Raw genomic sequence first — 24,104 nt, 5'->3', positions numbered from 1 at the left:
CTACCTGGGCTCGCTCCTCATCAAACTCCAGGCAGCCCATACCATCCAGTCTCTGGAGATCAATCCAGCCCTTCCAGATAACACAGACTCCATTGAGAATCATGGGAGCCTTCAAATATACCTAAGACACAGAAAAGGATGAAAATCCATGATGAGCCATCAGACACATAAGAAACAAAGGATAAGCTTACTTATGAAAACTGGTTTTCTTTTCGGGGGGGGTGGTGGGGAGGGGGGATTAAATACAATGATAAAATTAAGAATTGCAGGAAAGTATACAAAGCACAGCCTCTGACTATGTTCTATACATTGAGTTAATCTGGCTTACCAGGACTTTATTTCTAGTCACAATTTTTCTAGATTGTTTTTAAAAGGAAGTTTCACAGATTTTGTAAAAACTGTTTGTAGTAAGATGATGCTTGAAGTAGACATCATTTCTCTTGCAGCTGAAGCTGGGACATTCAGGTACTTTGCCTTAATTTTTGAATCTTGATTAAAAAGACATGTAGATGTACAACAATTGGAATTCACTAGCTCCTGAAGAGAATGCACTGTTTCTATTTGGATACCTGAAGCCACCCAGGGTCAGGCTCTTCTTTCCTTTCCATCTTATGACCTACCTCATAGATTTCTGTTAAGTAACGCTGCTTCTCTTTTTTTTTTTTTAACTTAAGTTAGCCAGAGTTGATTTCTATTGCTATTAGCCAAAGAACCTTAACTGGTACAACACTTACTTATGCATATAACACATATGTTTCAAGTAAATAACCCTTGCGCAAAAGTCACTTTAGGCATGATTTCCAAATTTAAGTCACTTTCATTTTGATCACCAAATCAATTTTCATATTGCCTGAAAACATAATTGTTCTCAAGCAATTAAGGATCTACCAACAAAGGATGGATCATCTTGATGAAAGATGGATGATGTTATTATCTTGAGGTGAGTATTTTACTGTGATACAGTAAGAAAAAATAAAAGAGGAAAAAGCTGAAAACACCTTTTTCTTTAATCAATTCAGCAGTTTCTTCAACAAAACAATCTTGAGGCACTCTTGTTTTCAGAGAGGTTTAGAAGAACTGTCAGTAACTATAAATACACAAGAAAAATGACTACTGAAGCACCTGTAAAATAAAACCTAGAGGACTTATGCCTTCTTAGCACATATTTCTGTCATTTCCCTCCACTACTAAACACAACTATTTTTCCTGTTAAGGGCTCCCATAAACCATGCTGAGTCAATTTCTACTGATATTGGAAAAAAAGTAAAAAACATTAGGTTCCATTTCTCCTCCCATGTGGACCAAGGGAAACAGTCTACAGTTATAGCTGAAACCGTTTAACCACACATTTCCTTCTGTTCTGATAAGTGCGCACTGTGAATTCCCTTCCACATTGTGAATTTAAAACTCTAGTGGTGTGCACCTAATTGAACAAGTGACTGTGACAACCTCATGCATGATACCTCACTAAAGCTACAATAACTCTCTGAATTGCCTATCAATATAACTTGACTTACCACATTTACTAATCGAGATTCCCACTTACTCTTTCCAGCAGAGAAGAGGGTGCTACCCAGTACGGCATTTCAACTGTCAGTCCACCTCATTATTTTAAATTCTCACACTAAACATAAAGATGATTCTCATTTAACAGGAGAGAAAGGTCAATTTTATGATCAGATTATACAGTCTTTATCAGTGACTCAAATCTTTTAAATTCAAAGATTCCATAACCTAACTTATTCAAACTAACTTCCATCATCAAGAAATATTTTCGTTATGAAATTACCAATTTTTTTTTTAAAGCTGATTTATTACTCTTTTATAAAAGTTCTCTCGTGACTAAGAAAACCACTGCTCTGCCTTGGAAAATTCCTAAATGAGTTCAGAAAATGGCTACAGTTCATAATCAAGGCTAATGCCTGGAATTGTAATTTAAAATAATATTTAGATGATCCTGTGATTTATTTAGATGTTCACATTTAAATACAGTTTTATGTGCAGACCTTCAAAGTAAATGTTTGGCACTTTCATACATTCATGAATAACAAACGTCGAAGTACGAAGAAAATAAAACTCAACAGTTTGGCATTTTGTAATGTAATTTAATAATGTCATTTAAACATTCAGACATTTTTTTACTGAAAGTAATGATGGTTCACTTCAAACTGTGAAAAGAAAATGTATTAGAATATGACCTTAGGTTTAAACCACTGTCCTAGAATAATTAAATGTTTTATATAAAATGGATTCTATAAAGCCTTTAAAATGGGTATTCAGCTAATCACACACAAAAATAACAATAGCTTGCTTATCTTTCCAAAAGTAAAATATCAGGAGGATATGCTTAAGACTTCACAGAAAGTTAAAAGTGACCGCAGCCTCACGTTTTGCATTCTTTTGGAAATAAGGTAAAAGCATTACAATTATAGGAAATGGCAACCCACTCCACTATTCTTGCCTGGAAAATTCCACGGACAGAGGGTGCTTGGGGGGCTACAGTTGGTGTCACAAAGAGTCAGACACGACCCAGCATGAGCACAAAAGTATCGCATATTTTTAAAAATCAGCTCAAGTTCTAAGTACCAGTATTTGTAATGCTATTTCAATTCAAATTACACATGGTATCACTTAATTTTCACATTCTATAGCTTTAAATTCCACATCACTGTAGCAGTAAAGCTTCAACAAAAATATGTATGAACCAACCATGGCATTATCCATTAACAGAATACCACTCAGCCATTAAAAAGGAATAAAGTAGTGATGCACACTACAACATGGATGAACCTTGAAAATATTATGCTAAATGAAAGAAACCAGAAAAAAGGCCACAAACTACGATTCCATTTCCATGAACTATCCAGAGTAGGCAAATACAGAGATAGGAAAGATCAGCGGTTTCCAGGGGATGGGGCTGGGGGGGTGGGGGGGGCGCGGGGGGCAGGGAGGGTATGGGGAGCGGTGGAAATGAGGAGTGACTGTTAATAAGTACATGATTTCTTTTTAGGGTGATGAAGATGTTTTGGAATGAGAGTGGTGATAGCTGCACAGTTCTGTGAATATGCTAAAAATTCCTGAATTTTTTTAAATTTAGTGCAGGGTGAATTTCATGCTCTATGAATTATATCTCAACAGAGTAATTATAAAACATAGTCATGGTAAGTTTTATTATCTGTCACACAGGCGACATCTGAGACCTGTGAACAGTGATTTCTGGGCAGGCAGTTGCATGTGGGATTCTGGCACTCTGCGAAGAGATACTGGTTGAAGATACAGATCTGGCAGCTATCACCAAGGCTCCCCTGGTGGCTCAAATGGTAAAGAATCCACCTGCAGTGCAGGACATCAAGGTTCAACCCCTGGGTCTGGAAGATCCCCTGGAGAAGGAAGTGGCAACCCACTCCAGTATTCTTCCTTAGAGAATTCCATGGACAGAGGAGCCTGGTGGGCTATAGTACATGGGATTGCAAAAGAGTCAGACATGACTGAGCAACTAACATACACACAGCCATCAACAACACTGTGGTGTTTCAATTCAAGGGTACAGAAGAGATTACTCAAGCAACAATAAGTAGGAGAGAAGAGACCCATGAAGAGACCTGAGGCAATTCAACTTTTTAAATGCTATGTGGAAGGGAAGAATCCAGCAGAGCAGGCTATGAACAAAGAGGAAAGCATGCAAAGAGCCTAGTGGCTAAAGGTTAAGTTACAGGCCTCCTCGTAAAAATTTCTCCTTTGTTGGCTACATAAAACTTCAAAGTATCATGTTACAGGATCTTATGTCACTCATAACTTTTAGCAATGCTCTTATTTAAAGCAGGAATTTAGTCTGGAGTTCAGACAACCTACATGAGTTTGGGTTTACGGATAAGTTTCAAGAAGACAAGAAACATCTCAAAATTCTGTATAAAAATGTATGTTTGTGTCCATGTGTATTTTTCTAAAGAAGTCTAATGCTTTCACCAAATTCTTGAAAGGATGTATAAGGGGAAAAGGATACAACTATGATAGTAAAAATGCAACTTCTCCTTCCCTCACAGACACCAATGTCTCTGCAGCTCACAGCTTACGAGATGATAAATCTCATTTCCTTTAGTAAAGGGACCAAACTACTTCAGCAGCTAAACATTAGTTACCCTCGGTTTTGAAATGCAAGAGTCTGAGTAAGGATATGAGAGAACTTGAGATACCTTTCCATTTATCAACCTGTATAAAACTGTTCTATCTGACAGTCTGGAGTCTCTTTTCTGTGGGTATCTAAATTTGGAATAAGCAGTGGCAACTTCAATTGTCCTTTCTTCTACAATACCTCCTAGGTAGTTAGACAGGCAACAGAAACTGAGAGTACAGAGGGACAGCAGAGAGAGTTCCCTCTGTTGAGTGTTTCTAAAGAATGTAATTTCAAGATAACTAAAACAGAATAACTGTAAATCTGCAAAGATTTCCATGCACACCAGTACTGAGCTGTAACGTAACATCAATATACATGGAAATCAAGTGCCAAAGCTATTGCTAAAGCAAGAAGCAGAAACTTCACTCTCAAAAAACCCATTTCAATTGGAAAGAATATTTCACTTCCTTGCAGTAAACTGTCAGAGCTCAAACACTGGTGACTTTGGTCTATAAAATGAGATGTTAGGGAAAACAGCAGAAGAAATTGTCACGCGAGTGTCACGCAAGTATACGTTCCTCGATTCTTTGTCTTGTCACAACAAAGATTTGGAGTGACGAAATGATCACTACTCCTTAAGCCCTCAGTAAATAACTGAATGATGATTACCAGAAGGATAGAAAGATAGCTGGAATTAAGAAATGCTTTTCTTATAGCTTCCCTATAATTTCAATTTGAAAAGATTCACCTATTCAACAGATGTTTATTACCTGTCATTTTGTAAAGGGTAGTTATCATAAGGATAGAGGGAAATATATGATGAATTTTTAAAAATTCATATCCCACCACCTTCCTGAAAAATTCCAACACCAGTTATCTTAAAGTCTGTAATAGGGAAGAGCCGCTGCTACTGCTAAGTCACTTCAGTCGTGTCCGATTCTGTGCGACCCCAGAGACGGCAGCCCACCAGGCTCTGCCATCCCTGAGATTCTCCAGGCAAGAACACTGGAGTGGGTTGCCATTTCCTTCTCCAAAGGAAGAGCTGAATATATACAAAAAGAACTGTAAAAATTAAGACTGAATTCAGCTATTACATTTAAGTGTGACTCAAATAACTCTTAAGATTAATGGAATGTTCCATTGACAGTGATAAAACTGTCAGGAGCTGGATCCAGGAGCTTTGCAATCTTCTTTTAAAGACCACAGTCCTAACAAAGTGGACTAGAAATACAACCAGGACATAATATCTGAAGATTATCTACCTGAAAAATCTATAATATTTAACAAAAAAAACAAGTGAATTAATGTGCTCAATAAAATGACTAGTCGTAAAAAATATACAAAATCCAACAAGTTTCCTATGTTACAATAGTAACTATTTAGAAAATTTTAAAAGTCCTTATTTTAAAATAGCATTAAAAGTATCCACTAACAATAAATATAATAAGAAACAGGTAGGTTCTGTAAGACGAAAATACCTAATTTTTAAAACACAAAAAAGGACTTGAAAAACAAGATGTCATGTTCTTTAATGTAAGAGTACCAATGCTAGTTTAACCTCAAAGTAATCCTTATTTTAACAAAATTTCAGTATAATCTCAAAATAATGTTCCTGGAATTTGAGGGCTAAGTCTATAATGCACACAAAAGGATCAGACTATCCAAGAAAATATAAGGAAGTATATTCCGCCCTTTAGATATTTAGATATTAGATATTAAATTTCTCCTTTAGAAATTAAGGAGATTCCCTGGTGGCTCAGATGGTAAAGCCTCTGCCTGCAATGCGGGAGACCCGGGTTCAATCCCTGGGTTGGGAAGATTCCCTGGAGAAAGAAACGGCAACCCACTCCAGTACTCATGCCTGGAAAATTCCATGGACGGAGAAGCCTGGTGGGCTACAGTCCATGGGGTCGCAAAGAGTCAGACACAACTGAGCAACTTCACTTCACTTCACAGATATTAAGACATGCAACAATGCAATCAATATACATGCAGCAGTGCTGTGACAGCCAGAAACAATGGAATAAGCAAAAAAATAAAAAAATTAAAAAGTAGTTTGAAATGGCTAAAAATATTAAAATACAACAATATAACTATCTTTAAATGGAAGAAAAAAAATTTTAATAAAAATTCTAATAATGTGTATGAGGAGAGATACCAGGTTCTAATACGCTGGCAGAGGGAGTGAACTGGCTAATAATTGGGGGAAGGCATTTTTTTTTTAGCAGTAAGTGTGTATTTTCCTCTTATAAATAGGTCATGTGTTTGCAGGGACTTTATAGAAGACAACTACCATAAATTAGGAGACTAAACTCTAATTATTTTTTAAAGAAAAGGAATATTATCACTATGCTTAACTCCAAGACAGCATGGGAAGAGTAAAAATTAAATGTGCTTTAGAATCAGATAAAACCTGGATTTAAATTTTAGTTTTAACACTGTATTTGAGATAAATAATTTAAGATTATGAATAAGCCTCCCAATTTCTCACATATAAAATCAATAATCACACCTCTTTCACAGGTGACAACAAAAATTAAACCAATGTCTATAAGCTTATGAAACATAAAGCACCACAGAAACTTACACAAAATACTTTCACTAAAATTTTACATAGTGTTCTCTTTCCAAGGGAAAGAAACAACTTTTTTTTTTTTGAGAAAATGAATAGCTGACCATACCAATAGCATCAGCAGATAACCATTAATACTGGGATGGCCATGGGCACCCAGGAAAACAAGATACTTCACAAAGGAAGTGTGTATCCCTTGCTTGTTAGTTGTAATCATTTATGTAGTCTCTTTAACAGATTCCTTTAGAAGATACTTGGTTCTGACTCATCCTCCTTTAGTCATATGTTCCTCTCCATTTAGAAATGCACAGTCAGCTGCCTGCCTGCTGGATAATCATTACAGTCATTCAATCTCACTTGCCTCTGAATCATACTTGGGTTGCATGCAAGTGTTAAAAAAAATAGATTCTTCTATAGTGATTTAATGTAATTTACCAATCTACTACTTATAGTTCAAACAGAAAACAGTACATCTTATAGAAATCATAACACAGATTAATATAAATGTGCCTGGAACTTAAAAGATTAAGCAAGCAAACGTGTGCATGCACACACGCAGGTGCACACTCAATAAATGGATATTTAACCAAACAGAAAATTCCATCCTAAAAGTCATATGGAAAATGGATAAAAACACATAAAAAGAAAGGAAAAATAAAGTTACAGGGACCTTAAAAGCCAAACAATCTTGAAAGAAGGTAACTTGAGGACTCATACTTTCTGATTTCAAAACTTACTACAAAGCTTCATTAATCAAAATGGTATAGTATTGGCATAAAGACATACAGAATAATGAACCAGAGTAGAATGCCCAGAAATAAACCCTCACGTGTGGTCAAATGATTTTTGACAAGGGTGCAGAGACCATTCAATAGGGAAAGAAGAGTCCTTTTAATAAATGGTGCTAGGAAAACAGATATCCAGAAGCAAGTGAATGAAGCTGGACCCTCACCTAATATTACATATAAAAATTACTTCAAAATAGACCAAAGACCTAAATATTAAGACCTAAAACTATAAAACTCTTAGAACCAAGGATAAAAGCTTCATGACACTGGATCTAAACAATGATTTCTTGAGGATGACACCAAGGACACAGATAACAACAATAAAAATAGATAAGCTGGACTTCATTAAAATTTTTAAAATTTGTACATCAAAAGATATTATCAATAGGGTAAAAAGGCAACCCACAGAATGGGAGAAAATATTTACAAACCACATCCTTATTAAGGAATTAACATCCAAATCAATATTGAGAACTTCTAAAAGACAAATACTGTATGTACAAACACTTATAAGAGCTATGTAGTAAAAACCACAGAGAAAGAAGAGCGGCTGCCAGGAACAAGGGGAAGGAGGAGTCAAGGAATAGGGAATTACTATTTAATGGGTATAGAGTTTGTTTTATAAGATGAAAAGAGTTATACGCTTGCATTAGTCGCTCAGGTGTGTCTGACTTTGCGACCCCATGGACTCTAGCCCACCAAGCTTCTCTGTCCATGGGATTCTCCAGGCAAGAATACTGGAGTGGATTGCCGTTCCCTTGGCTCAGATGGTAAAGCGTCTGTCTACAAAGAGGGAGACCTGGGTTCAATCCCTGGGTCGGGAAGATCTCTTGGAGAAGCAAGTAGCAACCCACTCCAGTATTCTTGCCTGGAAAATCCCATGGACATAAGAGCCTGGTAGGCTACTGTCCATGGGGTCGCAGAGAGTTGGACACGACTGAGCCACTTCACTTTCACTTTCTCCAGAAAAGAGTTATGGAAGGATATAAAAAGGAGGCAGGTCATGGTGAGCCTAAAATCAGAGAATATAAAGAAAGCAGCCTTAAGTTAGAAAAACAATTCAAGAAAAGTTAAACATTGAAAGGAAAAAGATGGAAGTTAAAGGTTGTTCTGAAGTCATCAAAATGAGGTCAAAAATGACCATGTTAAAATACTGACTCTAATGGGAAGAATAACTTGGTGGGCTAAAATAACTTTCGAAGGTGATATGTGAAGTTTCTAGCAACTTACCTAATCATTATTAGCAGCAATGTGGTAAACTGCAAACAACACAGACTCTTGGGTAAAAGACCTGGGTCTGGATGCTGGCTCTTCCTAGGAGACAGATTACATGACTACTGAAGATTTAGTTAGCCTCTCTGGGCCCCAGTTTCCTCAGCTGCGAAATCAAGCTATCACCAGACGCATTCCAATATCAAATAAAAGATTTCATTCACTCTAGTGCAGGATTAAGTGAATTACTGAGGATATAAATCATCTGGCACTAGTGGTGGTGATCAAGACGAAAACTAGTCTGCAGAAGATCAAAACATATTCTAAACAGTCCAGAGTTCTGAAAATGCTCTGAATTTGATAGCGGTGATGAAGGTTGCACTCTGTGTATATATTAAAAACCACCGAATTGAACAGATGTGTAAGATGGTGAATTCTATATGAATTTACTACAATTGAAAAAAAGAAAAAAGCCCAGCAGCATTGTTCTGGATAGCAAATGAAAGGCAAGTCAGGACTGAAAAGCTAGAATAAGCAATACCCTCCAAAAATTTAGAAGGGTTCTCCTGAAGACCCATTATTTAAAACAATATTCTGTAAGAGAGGCAGACATTTATTAAAAATTATCATTTAATATGGGCAGAATATTTTATTTGAAAATATCTAAATTCTAATGGAAAAGCTGAAGTCACGTTCCTAGGCTACACTTGTTTTAATCTGAAGATTAATCTGCCTTCATATTTAAAGTTTTAAAACACAAAAGGGCTTATGTTGACTGTATACATGGAAAAAATGCTTTCCCCCATAAAAACCACTAGCCGATCATTCCCAGACTTGGCCATTTTCTTCTTAGAACACACAGTATGGCACAGGAAAGTCATACTGAAAGTCTGAAAAGCACCGTTTCACTGGCAAAGGCACATTTTAAGCATTATTTTAAATTCTTTGTTCCTAAATATACATCAATTTGGGAAAGCCCAGCCTAAACTGGAAAGCTCAGAGTAGATAATAACTTCTAACTACTTACATTGTATACCTTCATAAAAGGTAACAATAATTAAACTCCTCACCAAATCACTGTCTCTAGCATGAGGCAGTTAGCTGGTCTGTGGCTTCTACTCTTCTGCAGAAAACTAAGTATCAAGGAAGTGATGTCAGAGAAATAAAGTCTCAGAGCCTGCTCAAACTAAGTAGCATTAAGACTTACAAATGCTTTCCTACCAGTAAAAAGGAGATAATAAAAGTATCTGTCTTTGTATCAATGAAAACAGTACCTGGCACAAAGCCAGTGCTACAGAACTGTTTGCTATTACTATTCTAATTCTTAAATGAGAAAATTAGAGTACACAGTAGCAAAGGGAGTCCCACATACTCAGAGATAATTAATAAACATTTTCTGCCCCCTAAAATGCCTGTACTAGAAAGCTCAAAGTTTTCTGTAGCAGAGATTTTTTATATGACTGCCATGTGTACAGTATTGACTGTCTACTGTTTCCTAGATCTGCAAAGGCTTCCTAGGTGAATGAATACTCCATGTGTGCTCACTAGATACACCCACATCTGTATTTCTTACTTTCTTATTCCAAGAATTAACACTGATAATCATTCTGTTACTTCTCTCTTATACAAAGGTATGTATTTACTGCTGATTTTTCTATTCATAAGATCAATTATTAATAAGATGTGCCGAAAATCCGAAGATAAAAAGTTAATGCCATATCAAATAGAATAATTTTGTTTTACAACTTAAATATACACAGAAAAAATAAGAATGGCAATGTAACAAAATGTTAACAACGGTTCTCTAAGAGGTAGGTTATGGATGATGATTCCACTTACATGAGGTACCTAGAGGAATTAAATTACCAAGGACAGAAAGTAGAAAGGCAATTGTCAGGCGCTGGAGACACAGGAGAAAGGAGAGTTAGTGGTTAATGGGTACAGAGTTTTAGTATAAGGAAGATGACAACAGCATGAATTTTAATATACTTAATGATACTGAACTGTATAGTTATAGATGAAATGGTAAATTTTATGTGATGTGCATTTTAAACAAAATAAACAAAACAAAACAACAAGCTCAAAGAAACAAACAAACACCCAAAAGCACATCAAGGGACTTCCCTGGTGGTCCAGTGGTTAAGACCCCGGGCTTTCAATGCAGAAGTGGTGGGTTCAATCCCTGGTAGGGGAACTAAGATCCTATATGCCACACAACCCTAGTCAAAAAATTTTTGTGTTTAAAAATTAAGAGATTTTTTAAGTTGAGAGGCATAATCGAAGGAGGCCAAAATTACTACATTAGAGGCAGTTTTGACAAAAATCTGTATTTATACTTCCTAATATATTTTAGGCTCTCTCTACTTTAAATGTGACTCATAATAAAACTTCAATTGCAAAAATATCTGATAAAGCACACGTATTTAATATATAAAAAAACTCCTACATCTCAATAATAATTTGATATCAAAAAATAGGCAAAGAATCTGTACAGACACCTCATCAAATGGCAAACAAGCACATAAAACATACTGAACATCATTAAGTCAACACGGAGAGGCAAATTAAAACCAAAATGAGATACCACTACAAACTCACAAAAATGGCTAAAATAAAAAAAGACTGACAGTACCAAGTGTTAGTAAAGATGTGAAGTAGCTGAAACTCTCATAGATGGCTAGCTGGAATGCAAAATTGCAAAGCCACTTTGGAGAAGTTTGGTGGCTCAGACAGTAAAGAATCTACCTGCAATGCAGGAGACCTGGGTTCAATCCCTGGGTTAGGAAGATCCCCTAGAGAAGAGAATGGCACCCCACTCCAGTATTCTTGCCTGGAGAATTCCAAGGACAGAGAAGCCTCGTGGGCCACAGTTCATCGGGTTGCAAAGAGTCAGACACGACTAAGCGATTAACAATGGCAGTTTCTTAAAAAGTTCATATTCATGAAATTAACTAGCCACCAATTTTAGTCCTATGTATCTATCTACTCAAGAGAAATGAGAATAAATGTCCACATAAGAGACTCGGGTATAAACATTCAAAGCAGCATAGTAGCCAAACCAAAGCGAAATAACTCAGATGGCCATCAACTGTTAAATGGATAAACAAAATGCAGCAGATTCACACAATGGAACACTGCTCAGTAACAAGAAAAGATAAGAGAGTATGTAACAGAAAGCAGACAATGGGTGCCTGGGCTAGGGACGGGAGGACTGGCTGCAAAGCACAGGAGGGCACGTTCTGAGGTTACGGAAATAGTCTGTATCTTTATTGTGGTGGTAATCACACCACTGACTGCACACATTTGTCACTGAATTGTATATCTTAAATAGGTGAATTCTACTGTATATAAATCATATCTCAATAATGACAACTGAGAAAAATCAATTACAATGAGAAGCAGTAAAACTGAGACATAGCAGCCCTTCTCAAAAACTGATTTCTTTAGTTGATAACGTCTTTATCCTTGTAGTGTTTGAATTAATCACTCAAAAATATTGGGGTAAGAAGTAGAAACAAAAACGGGGAAGATTAAGGATGTTTCTCTCAGACATACTATTCTGACTTTTCTAACTTGGAAAATATAACTAAGATATGGCCAAGACTACACTTCACATTAAAAGGTAAATCCAGGCAAACAATGCAATTCAAGAAAAGGGGAAAAGATGAGGGCTGTATATTAATTCTATCTCAGTAAAACTGGAAGAAAAGAGAGAAGAGGGGAAAAAAAGAATATATTATCTTCAAATACTTCAGAGGGGCATTTATCATATATGTAAATTAATGTAACTCTAACTGGAAGGTACTATAACATTCTAATTTTTAAACATTATTATTTATTCATGAAGTCAGTCAACTCTTCCTGGATTTAAAAATTGTTGAAATAAAACTTTTCTAAAAAGCCCAGATTACTTATTTCAGTGCACTAAATCTAGCACTAAGCGCTAGAAAATATACTTAATATTTTAGTTGAACTGAAGCACTTAAAAGTCTGTATCTGACAAGCTAGTTGTAAAGTTGCCTCAGTTTCTCTTGGGGAAAACCACATTCCAAAGCGTTACCACAGATCTCTTTTATTTGGAGTGACTGGGCTGTCTAAGGAGGGAAAGAAACTTGCTTCTGAGCTTGAACAGGAATTTCTCAAAGCTAAAGAGAGTGCTCTAAACTCTGCCAAATTATGGATGGTATATAAACAGACACAATATTTATTTTGGGACAAAGATTCTGCAAGCAAATAAGCAAACCGCTCCAGAAGCAGCAGTTACAGAACTCTGAAGACATTTAAAGTTAAGAGTTTTTGTCTTCATTCGTTAAATCAAAGGCTATTAAATTGCTTTGTTATTTTATGCTGATGAAAATGAATGATAAAAAGATTTTTTAAGTATGAATGTTCAGAAAAGAAAAATAAGTAAAACATATAACTTATCAAAAAGTTTAAAAGTTAACTGCTCTAATGCCACTTTATAACTACTCCCAATGTCTGCTACTGTTATCTATCAATTAAAATTATAAGTAATAAATAGCAATGCAAAAACTATAGAAAGTTTAACCTCTTTTTCTGGGACCACATGTAGTATATCTGGATAAAACTAGATAGTGTATTCAATTTCCATAGAAAAAATAGAAAACAAACAATAGCACTATAATTTCTTCAGTTTATAAGATTTTCATACCCTCTAACTTCATGCTCACAAACTAGGATTATGCAGTAAGCATAATCATTTATTTTAAAATCTAAGGAGGCTTTAAAAAACACAAAATGCATGCAAAAACCATTAATCTGACCACTCAAGACTAATAACTTATGGTCAACCATAACCATTTGCATTTGTTTGAAATAAAAATTAATTGGAAGTAAGTTCCAAGAGGAAAGATCAAAGGAACAGGGTGTTGCTTGATCCAACAAAAATTTCACACAAGAATGATTTAAATTCTAATCTGTTGCATTCCTTGTCTTCTGACAGCTAAATTAGAAGAAAGCAGTTTAAGTTAAGGGAGAATTATGAATTATGAACATTTTGGCTGTCTAGGTTTATAAAATACCAGGATGGACCACTGGGGAAAGATGTAGTCTCCCAACACTATACTGCTACCTGAAGTGAAGCTGACCTAAGGCCTCTATAGCACTGAAAATCCTTGATTATCTACGATCTCACTCTACAAACCTATCAAATAGTCTAGCTTTGGATAGGGCTTGACAATTAAGGCATTTTCACATATTCTGGTACTTCATTTAATCCTCACATGAGGTTTATGAACAGGGAAGACATTCTGATTCCCATTTACAGCTAAGGAAAACAATTGTGATTGTCTTCTGACTCATATCCAGAGCTCTCTCCACTATACAGTATAATTTTAAACCTCTTCTAAGAAAGACCGTTAATAAAGAGTCAGCTTTATCTGTCAATAGCTCACTAGGTACCTGGGTGCAAAAGTTTTAAATATATTTGAAAGGCAGACTATAAAAGTGTGTGCTCTGACTTGATGGTCAGTTATCCACTAACAGACCCTTCTTATTGAAGACTCTAGGTTTGAAAATATTCCAACAAACACAAAGGCAGAAAGAATGAATAAAAAGACTGATTTTGTGAAGCCCATTTTCTTAGATCATAAAGCCATATTTCAAATCTAAGAGAATATGGAACTTCTGTTTCCTATTAGCATTCTAATTTTTTTCCTGAATTCATCAGATTTAAGTGAACACTGGAAGCCAGCCTCTAAGATGGCCCCAATGATCCCAGCCTCCTCCCATATATGTGAATAAACCACCTCCCTCCCTGCTGAGTGTGGGCTAGACACAGTGACTCGCTTCTAATGAACAAGAAGAAAAAAGTGATCAGAGAGTAAGTCATAAAAAGCAGGATGACCTCATTCTTTTTCTCTCTATGGAAAGGAATATATGACTAGGAATTGAAGCCACCAACCAAAAGTCATGTGAGTGAGTTTGCAAGGGGATCCTTTAGCTCCAATTAAGCCTTCAGAGACTGAAGAGCCCCAACAGCTGGACTGCAAACTCATGGGAGACCCTGAGCCAGAACCAGCCAGCTAAGCCACTCTGATTCCTGTGAAAGGGCAGAAAGGGATGAAATATTATCTGGACTGTGGGTGGTGTTTACATGGATGTGCACATTTGTTAAAACTCAAATTATACACTTAAAATGAGTGCATTATTTGGTAAGTAAACTATACTTTAATAAAGCTGTTTTTTTTTTTTAAAAAGACACTGAAATCTTGAGATAAGCAGACAAAGGGTCACTTAGGAAAAAGCTGTGCCATCATTTAAGAAGTTAAGGGTGAGTGTTGAAAACAGAAGCTGCAACAAGCTACCACCACAAACTCACATGCCCTAAACTGCTCAAAATTGCTCCACCCACAGCTTTTCTCATCTCAGATGACTGCAATCCCATACTCCCAGTTGCTCTAACCAAAAAAAGTTGTAGTCATTGACTCTCACACCTCACTTCCAATCTATAAGCAAATCCTGTTGGCTCTATCTCAGATATTCCTGGACTATGACTCCTCACCGTGTCCACTGCTACCACCCTGGTCTCTCACCAAGATTACTGCAACAGCCCAACAGGTCCCCCTGCTTCACTCTTGCCTGCTAAAACTGCTGTTAACCCAGCAGCTAGAGTGATCTTTTCAAAACTAAAGGCAGATCATATAATTCATCTGCTAAAAAAGCAGAAACTACTCTCCAATCCACTCAGAATAAAAGTCCATTGTTGTTCCCATGGCCTCCCACAGTCATATAAACTGGCTTCTTGCTATCTCCTCAATCTCTTCTACTACTCTCCTCTTTGGTCAGTGTACTCCAGCCGCACTGGCCTACTTATTGTTTAACAAACACACTGTGCAAGCTCCCACTCCAGGGCCTATACAAGGCTATCTCCCCTGTTTGGATCACCTTTCCCTCAAATATCTGCATTGCTCACCATTCCCTATCTTCCTTTAGGTCTCTGCTCAAATATGATCTTCTTTACCCAGTCTATCCTGTTTAAAATTGCAAACATTCCTGTTCATTGATGAACCTTATTTTATTCTAATTTTCCTTGTATCCCCCCCAGAGCATTTATCACTTTGTAACATACTACGTAACTTATATACTATGCATACTGCCTGTTCTTCCATTCCTTCCACAAAACAACCTGTAGGGCAGGATCTTTGTTTTGTTTATTCATATATCAAGCGCCTAAAACAGTGCTCACTAAATTACATAATAGGTGTTAAACAAAGACCTTCTGAATGAATGAATTTTTGAATAACTCTGCCAGTTACTGAGCTAAGCACTTTATATACACTATTTTATTTAATCACTAGGGCCACCCTGGGACACATTCATTAACCTCCTTTTATTGAGGACCATAAAGATTAAATAACTTGTCCAAAGTTACAGAATAAATGAAGTAGTATATGAAGCCAGGACTTAACCTCAATTTACATGTAACTCTAAAGGCTCAATTTCTCAAAGCTGGGTTTGAATGGGAAGAGAACTAAGCTGCTTTAGGACCTAACTAGGTTGAAAGTACGTGGAAGAAGAGACACTGATTTTGGATTTAGTATAAAGAGCAGAGGCAAATAATTAACATTTAGGGAAACTGCTTCAATTCGCTTTGCTTCTAATCCTATGGGGACAGAAATAAACGCTAATGGTTATCAGAAGAGAAATAAGAGCCTGAGCTCTATGGATGAGAAAACATGGGTTAGTATCTTTCCTCTAAATTCATTGCTATACTTATCCTAGTGGTAAACAGCGAAATACTAGCAGGGTTTTGTTTTTTTCCCTTTAAATGTTGTTGGGGTTTTTTTTTTTTATGCTTTCTTTTTCCTAGATTCTACTGGTGTAGAAAGTATTGGTAAAATTATATATGAGAAATATATCATCTATACACAAACATTTACCAATTTAAATCTGAGGGAAAGATACAGATTTCTGCCAGTATTACCATCCTTGGAACACAGCCACGTTCATTTGTTTACACATTGTCTATGGCTCCTTTCACACCATAGCAGCGAACTTGAGAAGTTGCGACAGAGATCATATGCCTGCAAAACTGAAAATATTTACTCTGGCACTTTACAGAAGAAAATCACAAAACAAATATTAATAAAATATAAGTTTCCAGATTTCTTGCATCAGTTCTATCATTTTTCTTGATATATTTGAAAACACATTCTCTAAATTCTAGAACAAGCTATCTAAGGTTTTTGTTCTTGCTGATCATATAACTATAAAACATCTCAACAGCTTAAGTCCAAGGAAAATAAGGCCTTCAATCTACTAAACAGATATCATTAATTCAAGCAAACATATTCTAGTAGAATTAACACCCATTTACTAGTTATTAGCTACTAGAAGATTTTAGTAACACTGAGATGTCAGTCATGAAATCCTAAGAGTTTAGCATAAAAGTTGAGAGGAAAAAAAAAAAAGTTGAGAGGAAAGATATTTTTTGATATATGTTTTTAGTATCTGAGCTAACAAGTTAAAGTTTAAGGAAGTGTTTGGAACAAGGAAAACAACATTCACACATTCACATACCAAACAGACAAAAAAGCAATAATCGTACAGTCATTACTTTCCAATTTCTCCTTTATATATTAATTACCAAGTAGTAAAACGTGGAACATTTGCTTTTAATCTTCCAAGCAAACAAGTCTAATACATAAAAAAGCAAACTTTAAACTTATTACGCATTTTAAAATTCTGTAATCTATTTTCCCTCTCCCCATCAAAAGATTAGTTGGTTTGTAACTCACAAAAGATCACACTTTATTTCACAAAATTAAAAAGGAAAAAAAACCACAACTCTTCATTGTATATATACAAGATACGAAAATCCTTTTTATAATACAGCCCAATACAAAAATCTTTTAAGTTCCTCAAAGGAATATTTAGATGTTCCTCATATTTCGCAAATAGTGATAGATTATACTATTCAGAATGACACTTAGAAAAGAATTTTAGCAAGTTAATAAAAACAAGTATAGAAACATGCCGCAAAGGAAACAGGAGAAAGACTGAGTACAAAATGAGGTAAAAAAACTTTTTTTCTTTAAATATTTTATTTCAAGAAGTCAATTTCTACATTAAAAGATGAACCAATCCAAGACACTATTCATTAACATTTCATCAAAAGCACATAATTCATTTAACTTAGATTTTAATAGGGCTCTCAACTTAAACATCTCTACCTACACTTATCATATCTTTGATCTAAAACTTCCTACATAAAAATTTTAAGATATTTGTTTCCCAGAAGCTTTTCCTCAGAACAAAAAAAATTTCCATGTTAATGTTTTCATATATTCTCAAAATCAAATTTGCTATATTAAGAAGTGGAAACCTATCCATGAATCATTTCTATATACTATTAAATTTTAAGCTTAAGTCTGTTTCCATTTTTCTCTAAATTTCATTAAAAAAAAAAAAAGACACTATAGTCACACGTTTTAGTAAAACAAAAAATTTCTTGTCCACACTTTTGAAGTAATTAGGTTTCAAATGTTACATATAAAAAAGCACACTACTCTCTTTAAGGGTGAGAACTTTCTGTGGCAAATGACATAAGCATGATATTAGCAATGAAATTATAAAAACACTTGATTTTTAAAAATTATATTGTATCTTTTTAATATGGAATGAAAGCAAATCTGACCACACGTCTATAATCAGACCTGTGATCTCTTTCTTAAAATATCAATCATCAGGTAATCTCTAATAGTAAAACAATCCACAGTATTTCAAATTGCAAAGAAATGTTTCCTACCTTGCCTGCTTCTCTTTCTAAGTCGACATACTCCCGGCTAGGTGTTTGTCGCTGTTCGCCCTGCCAGCTGGCCGGAAAAAACTGGAGAGACAGATTGGTTCCTGTGGCCACAAAAGCCTTTTAGAAAAATCAATACAAACAGGATCAGAAGCAGGACATTACATAAATTATGCAGGCAGTCATTTATTTTTACATCAGTTTCTGTCTTAAGCCAGGCAGCACCAAGATTACTTAAAAGTAAAAAAACATGCACTCGTCATTTTTCTTAAGTATTAAGTTACAAACATCTGATTCCATTTTGAGGACATTTGCCATTGGCTGCTTAAATATAAAATCAGACATGGAATCAATACTTTCTTTCAGGTCATTTTTTGCTGACGTTAGTACAACGCACTGCTAATGTCTAACCAGAAGCCCCCATTACTACATTTAAGAACTTATATTTTTCAGTAAAAATCACTGAAGAGCTGAATATTTTGAATTTTAAAGCATACCACAATTTAAAGTTGTGTAAATGAGACAGTTTAACTTTTCTTGAGTTTCCGTGCTCAAAGAAACACTATGCTTCAAAAACCATGCTAAAAATGCCCTCGGAGATGACTGGAAGTGCAAATATCTCCCTGATATATCACATTGGGAGGATCTCATTATCATGAATAAACTAACCAAATATCATTTTCAGTCATTTTTAATAACCAAAATTTATAAGATGAAGACAATATCCTCCATTATGGTTTTCAGTAGAACTCACTCTCAGAGACAAAAATTCCAGTTTCAGGAAAGGCTCAGCTTAAAAAACACACACTTTTTCATCCCCATAGGTGTCTATTTTATCCGGAGTTTCCCAAATTCCAATCACTTGCACACTGAATATGAATGAATGTTAATTAACTAATAGCTCACTATTGGAAAAAAATGCACTTGGGACTGTCTCTCCTCTGATAAAGTATACATTAGCATGTGATATGACAGTACTCATCTCTCTAAAACCTTGGATGAATTTTTAAAAACGTTATTTTCAAAAATCTGACTTTAGGAAAACTGGATCTGACAATAACAAAAGAGTACTCATCTAATATTTATAAAAGATTTGGATGGCACAGCTCAACAGACAGAACAATCTAAAACCATTTCAATCAAGTGTCATTCTGTGTAGCCCCAGAGCAATTTAACTCTATACTTTCCCCAAGTTAAAAATGGAAGTAGCACTGTCTCTCTTTCCCAGGGAAATTCTAAAAGAAATAATAAAGAGCATTAAATTCTGCTTTTCATCATCTAAATAAATGTAAACTCTGTTGAAATTAGAGAACTTTTTGTTTTAGATTACTAATTAAAATTCTAAAGCATGATTTGCTTCCAAGCATAGAGTCTTCATCTGAAAGCTAGGGTTCACATTCTTGGGCAATTTGTTTAAAGCATTAGCTGATTCAGCTATCCACTAGTTCCCAAAGACAGGGGCTTAGATTCTTTACAGATAAAAATTACAGCACTTCCTATTTCTATGATTCATACTAGAAGGTGCAGTGGTCAATCTAACTGCTAAATCTCTATAGATAACTTTAATGGTATTTCCCTAATCACTTGGGATACCTTTTCTTGTGGTAAATACTTATACGAATAGAGACTGAACAAACATCGATATTACGATATTAACCTTAAGAACTTTGCCAACTATTAGCATAAGTTTAAAAAACAACCACTGAAGTGAAAAGCAGACTCTAGGAGGCAAACTGCCTAGGAAGACCTGAGGCAAATCACTTCTCTCAGAACCTCAGTTTCTAGTACTTGTCAAGTATTTAGAACACCACCCAGTAAATGCTACATGTATTTGCTAAATACAATGAGAAGTAATTCTTAGCTGAAGAAGACAGCCAACTCTTTCAGTCTCAGACAATGAACAGATAAGAGATCCTATCCATGAATGAATACCCTGCCAAAATCCGGCAGCCATGTTTCTTCAGTAGTCACCTAGTAACAAACCCCTCGGTCACAGTGTATCCCAAATCAGCTCTGGGCTAAGTAAAGCCATTCTGCAACTCTTATTACCTCACCTCACCTCCTGCCTGAAGGCCAACCTCAGAAGAGATTTCCTGCTTCATCACTTCATGTCCATTATCTCATCAACATACCTCTCTGAGACCGGAGAAGTAGTAAAAACAGATACACACTCTAGAATACCATTTCTCAAATTTATCTGACCACAGAACTTTTTTTTTTTTTAATGGAACATCTACGATACACAGGAGTTGGGAAATTTTTATTTGAAAACATAAAAATCCACACTGGTAAAAATGGCTGTATGGAGAATTCTCAGAATGTCCTGAGTATATTTTATGAGGTTTCATTAAATTGTAAAATAGCACACTTGAGCCAATCCAACATACCTTTTATTCTTCCATCTTCAAGATTACAAAGTTTTTACCACTTTCACAGTAGTCACCATACCTCTCATAAGTATTTTTTATTAATCATTACTGTTGAAGATATCTCTTAATACTCTTACTATAATACAAGAGCTTATATAAGGGATATATCTGATTTTACCAAATAGATTCTACCCCTCACCTATAATCATGCTTATCTCATGCTATGATACAGAGTCTTGTTAAGTTTCATAGCTAAGAAGAGATGAGCATCACAGCCTTGTTTTTTTTTACATCTAAATACAAAATAAATTCTTTATTAACCTCACTGATAAGGAGGTGTTCATAATAAAAAATAAAAGGAGAGAAGGGTTGGACATAGTTTGGAGAACTATATATTTTTATCATACATGGCTGCTATTAAAATAGAAGCAAAAAAAAATGGCTTTCCCCACCTGTTTTCCACCACCAAATAAGTAAAAGCCACAGCCTGTTTACAAGTCGTAAGATAAATTTGGGACATTAAATGAAGTTACCTTTAAATTCAAATAATCAAGTGCTTATGATACAAAAGATACTGTGCAAAACCCATACAAAGGGGGCATATATGAAATTAATGTGGTCTCTATCCCCTAGAAGCTAAAACTCCGTTAATTTAAGTATAGCTAACATTGAATTAAAGGGAGAAAACTGGAGAGGAAAAAGTGAAATTCCTTCCAAATACAAAGTTATATTATTCAACACATTAAACTGTGCTGTCTTAATCACAATTCCTAGATGAAATTCAAACTACCTATCTTCTGTAACTTAAATACTTGTCAGAAATTAAGAATTTATTAAAATTTGTAGGATCAGATTTTTGGAAGAAGGCCTAGAATCAGAATGTCTGATTTATCCCTGAAGAGGAATTTATAACAAATACAAGCAACCTATAATACTGTTATAACAGTAAATTCATGTTATATACAATACAGTAATTGAAATATACTATGAATTCATATATATTCAAATACACTTATACTTCCAATTCATAATCACATGCAGTAAAATTTGATATGACAGAAAACACCCTATTAACTATATTTCCCTAGGTTTCCCCAAAACCCTCAGCTCTAAAAAATTACAATAGCATTTTATAGCTCATCTTTTATACTTACATCAATTACTTCCAAGAAATCCATTGGTTGGGTATACCATCCACCTTTTCCAAAAGGAAATCCAGACAAAGGATGATATAATCACTGAACCAACTAAGGAAGGAAAGATTCTTCTACCACTTAGTGCCAAAACTAAAAACTATTTGTCCTATACATCTGAATCATATAATAATCACAACTACTCGAGGAAGCAGGCTAAAAGCTAGAGATTTTCTTTTATAATGTGCAATAATGACCAAATATTCTAGAGTTCCTAGTAAAGTTGGCCATATCTTCTCATTATCTGTAATACAATTTAAAAAGCCTTTGTCTTAAAATCAAAATATTTTTAAAAAATAAACTTGATATCAGTGATGAAAAGGGAGAATTTTATGATATGTGAATTATGTCTCAATAAAAATATTCTCTCCTGTACAGGGAATGGGAGAAGCAAATGGTCCAAGATGTCTTGCTATTGTTAACCTAAATTCAAACTGCGCCTGTAGCTTCAAGTGTGTGAAGATGCACAGGCCCAAATCATGGAGCAGATCATCAGATTCCATTATACAGTGCCTCAACTTCTTAAAAAATTAACAACTAGCCTCTACTCTTTAGTTTTTTCCGATGCACTTTTTGACTCCATCATTCTCTCCTCATTAGCACCGCCAATAGGACAAACCAAAAGGAGAGGAACTAGGACACTTGAATTTTTTTTCAACATAACGTTTGGTGGAGGTAAAGCACCAAATCTAGCATCTAAAACAGGGCCTCAGATAGACTATGGGTTTTGCAAATCCATGCGATTCTTTAAAAACTGCAGGCCTAAGCGGGATATGTTTTTTTTAGGTTTGGAGGGAAAAAAAGATTTCTTTCCGATTCTCCTGAAGCTTAATATGCGAAAAGATGGCACGTTTTGGTGGGGCTTTTTTTCTCTTAGGACAACAGATAACTGGATTTACCTGGATTTACCCTCTGATTTATTCTCAGCTCTACTGAAAAAGAGATAGCTTCACACATAGATTTACGCAAAATCTAGCTTAAGAACCAAACTATTGCCCAAGAAACGATTTTGAACGAAGTCCATTTCTTTTTCCCTACGGGTGTTTTCTTCCTACTAATATCTCCTAATAATATCCCGACCCTCTCTTTAATCAGGGTCACAGCCTACACAGTGACCTTTCCTGGTTTAGTTGGGCTCGGGTTTGAGATCCACTCGCGGCAAACTGTCCGCCGAGTCGTGTGTGGGAAACATAATCCACCCGCCGAAGGCCACCGGGAAGCGTCTCCCCGCGAGGACTCGGCCCGCCAGTGTCTGGTTTCGCATTTTGAATCCCGAGTAGGAAGTGAGACGGCGCCCGCTCAGTTCCGGGAGCCGCGGCGTTCGCGGCGCCGTCCGGAACCGGCCTGGGCCGCGGCGGCCCCAGTGCAACAAGTGACCCGCGCGCGCCTCACTCCCCTGCGCCCCCGTCCCGCCGACTTACGATTTCCGAGCGGCCGTCGCGGCAGGCGTTCTGGAAGCGCGCCTGGCGCTCCTCGTGGGGCCGGTCCCTGAAGCCCGTGTACTTAATCTGCAAGGCAGAGACGGCCCGAAATCAGGAGCCAAATCCGCGACGCCGTCCGCCCCGCGCCGCCCCGATAAGGGCAAGCAGAGTCAGCGGGCAGACGGCTGCCCGGGCGAGATTGCCCCTCCGCGGGCGCGCCGGCGCGGGGATCCCCGGGGCCGCACCGCCCAAACTTTTCTCCGCCCGGGCCCGCTCGGGGCGCGCCGCGGCCTCCCCGCCGCCCGCCTGCCTCACCTCACATTCGCGGCTCAGCTTCCTGAAGAACTCCTCGTTCTCGAACTTGCTTCTCTGGTCGGGCACGACGCGCGGCATCTTCCCGCCCTGAGGCCGCGCCGGCCGCCGGGCTCCAGGCTTCCGCGGGCACCCGCTGGCCGGCTCCGCGCTGACCGACTGACCGCCCACCCGCGGCGCCCTGACTCTCGCTTCCCTTTGTTTCAGGCGCCCGCCCGCGTGGGCTCCCGCGCCCGGGAGTCTAAGGTGCCGCCGCCCGCTCGAGCCCAGCCCACGCCGCCGCCGCCTAAGCCGTTGCCTACCGCCCGCGCGGATCCAACATTCGCCGCCCCCAGCCGCCGCCGCCGCCGCCACTTC

At 36.8% G+C, this 24,104-nt stretch overlaps 1 protein-coding gene across 3 annotated transcripts in view; it reads right to left on the bottom strand.

Annotated features, from left to right (window-relative positions):
- The window catches only part of CBFB (core-binding factor beta subunit), a 47,785-nt gene extending 23,681 nt beyond the window's left edge, over positions 1 to 24,104 (bottom strand). For 2 of the 3 annotated variants that reach the window (XM_018062100.1, XM_018062102.1), the window contains exons 1-4: positions 23,751 to 24,104; positions 23,436 to 23,522; positions 18,456 to 18,572; positions 5 to 121 (exon numbers count right to left, since the gene is read on the bottom strand). In XM_018062100.1, coding sequence (XP_017917589.1) covers positions 5 to 121; positions 18,456 to 18,572; positions 23,436 to 23,522; positions 23,751 to 23,828 — 399 coding nt within the window. In that variant the 5' untranslated portion in view covers positions 23,829 to 24,104. The remainder of the gene's footprint in view (positions 1 to 4; positions 122 to 18,455; positions 18,573 to 23,435; positions 23,523 to 23,750) is intronic. The other variant, XM_018062101.1, reaches the window with a different exon arrangement.

This window comes from Capra hircus, chromosome 18 (genome assembly GCF_001704415.2).
Source record: "Capra hircus breed San Clemente chromosome 18, ASM170441v1, whole genome shotgun sequence".
In the NCBI taxonomy this organism is placed as follows: Eukaryota; Metazoa; Chordata; class Mammalia; order Artiodactyla; family Bovidae; genus Capra; species Capra hircus.
The sequence above is the reverse complement of the archived record's forward strand: the minus strand, read 5'-3'. Positions and strand labels throughout refer to the sequence as shown.